The sequence below is a fragment of the Sinocyclocheilus anshuiensis genome, unplaced genomic scaffold (assembly GCF_001515605.1).
Source record: "Sinocyclocheilus anshuiensis isolate Anshui unplaced genomic scaffold, SAMN03320099.WGS_v1.1 scaffold1386, whole genome shotgun sequence".
NCBI lineage: Eukaryota > Metazoa > Chordata > Actinopteri > Cypriniformes > Cyprinidae > Sinocyclocheilus > Sinocyclocheilus anshuiensis.
The window spans coordinates 456,808-461,454 of record NW_015555701.1 but is presented as its reverse complement, the minus strand read 5'-3'; the positions used below and the strand labels follow the sequence as shown (position 1 = coordinate 461,454).

At 49.7% G+C, this 4,647-nt stretch overlaps 1 protein-coding gene across 1 annotated transcript; it reads left to right on the top strand.

Moving 5' to 3' along the window:
* Nucleotides 1–14: 14 nt before the first annotated feature.
* On the top strand, nt 15–4,037 carry LOC107671620 (uncharacterized). The gene is made up of 2 exons (XM_016464529.1): nt 15–150; nt 2,895–4,037. The coding sequence occupies exons 1-2, from the start codon at nt 81–83 to the stop codon at nt 3,956–3,958; spliced, it is 1,134 nt and encodes a 377-aa protein (XP_016320015.1). The 5' UTR covers nt 15–80; the 3' UTR covers nt 3,959–4,037.
* Nucleotides 4,038–4,647: the final 610 nt, after the last annotated feature.

Here is a 4,647-nt window from a genome sequence, read left to right as displayed (position 1 = left end):
CGGTTCCTGCGGCTACTTTTCCCCCCCCCATCCCCCAGGCCCGCTCATCCTACTGTCTGTCCACAGCCACGCCCCTACCTATGCCACCAAACGCCCTTGCCCTGGACCCTCCCCCTGTATCCAGTAACATCCGGAACCAAATTCTCTCAGGTGCGGACGTAGATCTCTTTTCCCGTCTGTCTCCTATTTCGCCTTCGTCCACCGACCGCCAAATTGACTGCGGCGAATTTTCAGTCACCTTAAAAAACACAGCAAATATTCAATCTCGTATTCTATAATTTTCCGAATTCGCCATCACTTTCAATCGTTACGCTGAAGTCATCTGTTCCGTTTTTCCTCACAGGAGACGTGAGCTCGGCGACTATCTCACTATTGTCGCCGAGCTCGCGCTATCATACGGGGGCTCCCATTTCTACATGTACCACAAGTTATTTTCAGCAAAATGTGCTATCCGAGTGGCCCAATGGAACCAGTGTCCTTACTGGGGGGCTTTGGACACTGAACTTCACAATAGGGTATTTTTAGGCTGCCGTAACATCACATGCGCGGTATGCCGATCCATCGCTCACTCCACCACAACGCCTTCCCCCCCCCCATCCCCCATGCCCGCTCATCCTACTTTCTGTCCACAGCCACGCCCCTACCTATGCCACCAAACGCTCTCGCCCTGGACCCTCCCCCTGTATCCAGCAACATTCGGAACCAAATTCTCTCAGGTGTGGACGTAGATCTTTTTTCAATTCTGTCTCCTATTTCGCCTTCGTCCACCGACCGCCAAATTGACTGCGGCGAATTTTCAGTCACCTTAAAAAACACAGCAAATATTCAATCTCGTATTCTATAATTTTCCGAATTCGCCATCACTTTCAATCGTTACGCTGAAGTCATCTGTTCCGTTTTTCCTCACAGGAGACGTGAGCTCGGCGACTATCTCACTATTGTCGCCGAGCTCGCGCTATCATACGGGGGCTCCCATTTCTACATGTACCACAAGTTATTCTCAGCAAAATGTGCTATTCGAGTGGCCAACTTCACAATAGGGTATTTTTAGGCTGCCGTAACATCACATGCGCGGTATGCCGATCCATCGCTCACTCCACCACAACGTGCCCCTTTGTCAACCCATCCATTCCTCCCAGCCCCTAACCATCTCAGCCCAAATCCACCAGCTACGTGCCGCACTTCCCAACCAACCCCTCCCTCCCCACTTCCACTAACCGCCGCCCCCCATCCTTCTCCAGCAGACAGCTCTGCACCAGCTTCAATGCCGGCAGATGCTCAAGACAACGCTGCCGATTCATGCATATTTGCAATTTTTGTGGCGGTGCTCATGCCCGCTTGATTTGCCCTGTCAAGAAAGCTGCAAATAAAAATGCTAAACAATACTTATCGACTCCTGTAAATGTCTCCCGTTTATCTTCTGAATTGATTCATCACCCTGACTCTGATTTCTCTAACTATCTATTGTCGGGCCTCTCACATGGTTTTCATCCCGGTGTCGAAATTCTCCCCTCCCAAAGCCTCATCTGCCCCAATCTTCAGTCCGCTCTCGCCGAACCCGAAACGGTCGATCTTCTAATTAAGAAAGAAACCGACGAAAATTTTATGATCGGCCCCTTCTCAGCCCCCCCCCTTTAACATTTTCCGTGTTAGTCCCATAGGCATAGCAACCAGAAAATTCTCTGGTAAAAAAACGCCTTATAATCGACCTCTCTTCCCCGCTCCCGAGCATTAACTGCCTCATCCCGCTTGAAGAATTTTATCTTCATTACCATGACATCGACCAAGCCATTACTATGATCAAAGACGCAGGTCGTGGCGCTTGGATGGCCAAAGTTGACATCACCTCTGCCTTTAAGGTGATGCCCATCCACCCAGAGTTTTGGCACCTATTCGGCATCTGCTGGCGCAAAAAATTGTACTTTTCCGTCCGCCTCACATTCGGCTGCAGAAGCAGCCCAAAAATTTTCAACATGTTATCAGAAGCAATTTGCTGGATCCTCTCCAACAATTATGCCGTACCCTACTTAATCCATCTCTTAGACGACTTCTTAATTATATCACCCCCCATCCCAGCAGCGCACCTTTCGACAATGCAAAAGGTTTTCGCAGAGCTCGGGATTCCCCTCGCTCAAGACAAAACTTCAGGCCCAAGCACTTCCATCTAATTTTTGGGAATCAACCTAGATTCACAAAGGTTCCAAGCTTCTCTAGCCAAGGAAAAAATCGACAGAACGATTCTGGTGGCTTCCACTCTTTTAGCCAACCCAAACTGCTCCAAACGCGAGCTGCTATCCGTGCTCGGTCATCTAAATTTCGCAATGCGAATCATTCCGCAAGGCCGCCCCTTCATCTCTCACCTCCTCTCTCTTGCATCCTCCGTTCACGAGCTAGATGATCAAATATCTATAACCAATTCATGCCGAGACGAGCTCAGTCTGTGGATTTCCTTCCTTAAACAATGGAACGGCTTATCTTTCTTTTACAGCGATTTGGTCTCTTCTCCCGTTGACATCCAATTATTTACCGACGCCGCCCCCTCCGTCGGTTTCGGTGGATTTTACCAAAACCGCTGGTTCGCATCTACGTGGCCCTCCCAGCTGTTAGATTTACCTCAGCCGCTAATATCCTCAGCACTTTTCGAGCTATATCCTATAGTCGTGGCAGCCTTTTTGTGGGGAACAGAGTGGTCCACCACCAGCATCGTTATTCACTGCGACAACGAGGCTACCATGCACTGCATTAATAAAGGCCGTTCTCATTCACCCACCTTAATGCCTTTGCTAAGACGTCTAATTTGGATCTCGGCTTGCAACCAGTTCATCATAACCGCAAAACACATTCCCGGGTCCAAAAACCAAATAGCTGACTCTCTCTCTCGTTTTGCCATTCAGAAATTCAGGCTGTTGGCACGAGAGGCGGAACCACTCCCAACTCCAGTACCTCCCTATTCAGAGCTGATATTCCATTGAATCATCCTCTGAGACCTCTTCTCGAGGCTTCCCTTGATTCTATTTTTCAAGCCGTTTCCCCCAGAACCTTGCAATCATATTTAACATCATGGAAATGCTTCAAAGCTTTCCATTCCGCCTACAACCTGCCGTTCCCCGATTTTTCCCTACTCTCTATCACTTCATTTATATCACACCTCAACATTAACAAAAATCTCCAAGTCAGCTCCATTAAAAGCTATCTAAGTGGAATTCAGTTTTTCCATAAACTCATATACGGTTCACCCTCACCTCAAATAGCCAATTCACAGACCTCCCTTCTCATCAAAGGCATTCAAAGAGCCCATCCCACTTGCCCAGACACCAGGCAACCCATAACATTAAAAATCTTGACTAAATGCATTTCCACACTCCGCAGAGGTTACCATTCCATCCACACCACTCGTACGCTCGATGCTATGTTTATCCTAGCCTTCTTCGGCTTTCTCAGATGCTCCGAGCTCACTACCACTTCCACCTTTAACCCGAATATCCACCCCACTATTTCTGATCTAGCAGTCCTGGACGACGAAGCCATGTCATTCTTTATAAAGCAAAGACAGACAGACCAGACAAAGAAAGGCCACTTTATTTACATTTTCAACCTTCAATCACCTATACTCCCATATCAAGCCCTCCTAGCCTTCCTTCAGCTCAGGAAATCCCAATCCAAATCACTTGCCGACCCTCTTTTTACAGATGATTCTAACCGCCCCGTCTCCCGTTTTTGGTTCCAAAAACACCTCAAGTCTGTCCTACTACTTTCCGGTTTCCCAGCCGATGATTTTTCCAGCCATTCTTTTAGAATAGGCGCAGCCACCACAGCGGCTCAAAAAGGCCTTTCTCAACAGCAGATCCAATCACTCGGTCGCTGGTCATCAGAAGCCTTTAAAAACTACATCCGATCTGACCGCTCACACATCAAGGAAGCCCACCAAACCCTCATCAGTCACCCCCTTTTTCCCTAGTCTGCCCATCTCCATTTAGCACCCCGCTCCTGCAGGAATTTTCAATTGCCCCTTTGCCTCAAGTAACGACTGCTCCCGCAGGTACCCTAGTACCTCCGCAGCAGCGCCCGCTCCCGCAGGAGCCTCATCTGTATTTCCCTACTGCCGCAGCAGTGTCTGCTCCCGCAGGAGCCTTACCTGTATTTCCCCAACGCCCACCATTCCCCCCTCTCTTCCCCCTCTTTCTTCCGCTCCCGGAGCCACCCCAAGCGTGAGCACGCCTCCACAAGCGTGCCCTTCCTTCCCATCCCTCCGAACACTCCCGCCTCGGAACCACCCCCTTTAACGCCAGTCCATCCCTGTTCACTCAAACTCCCGACCCACCATGACTAACCCCCTTTAACATCACCTAATCCATCTATAATGACCCATCCCCACTCCATCCATCCCAACAGCACCCCGCTCCCGCAGGAGCTTTACCTGTATTTCCCCACTGCCACAGCAGTGACTGCTCCCGCAGGAGCCTTTATCTATATTTCCACACTGCCGCAGCAGTGTCTGCTCCCGCAGGAGCCTTCTCTGTATTTCCCTACTGCCGCAGCAGTAGCCGCTCCCGCAGGAGCCTTTTCTATCTTTTTCTACTGCCGCGATTGTCGCGTCTCCCGCAGAAGCCTTTAGCTCTCTCTTTCAGCACGAAACGCTTCCACAGA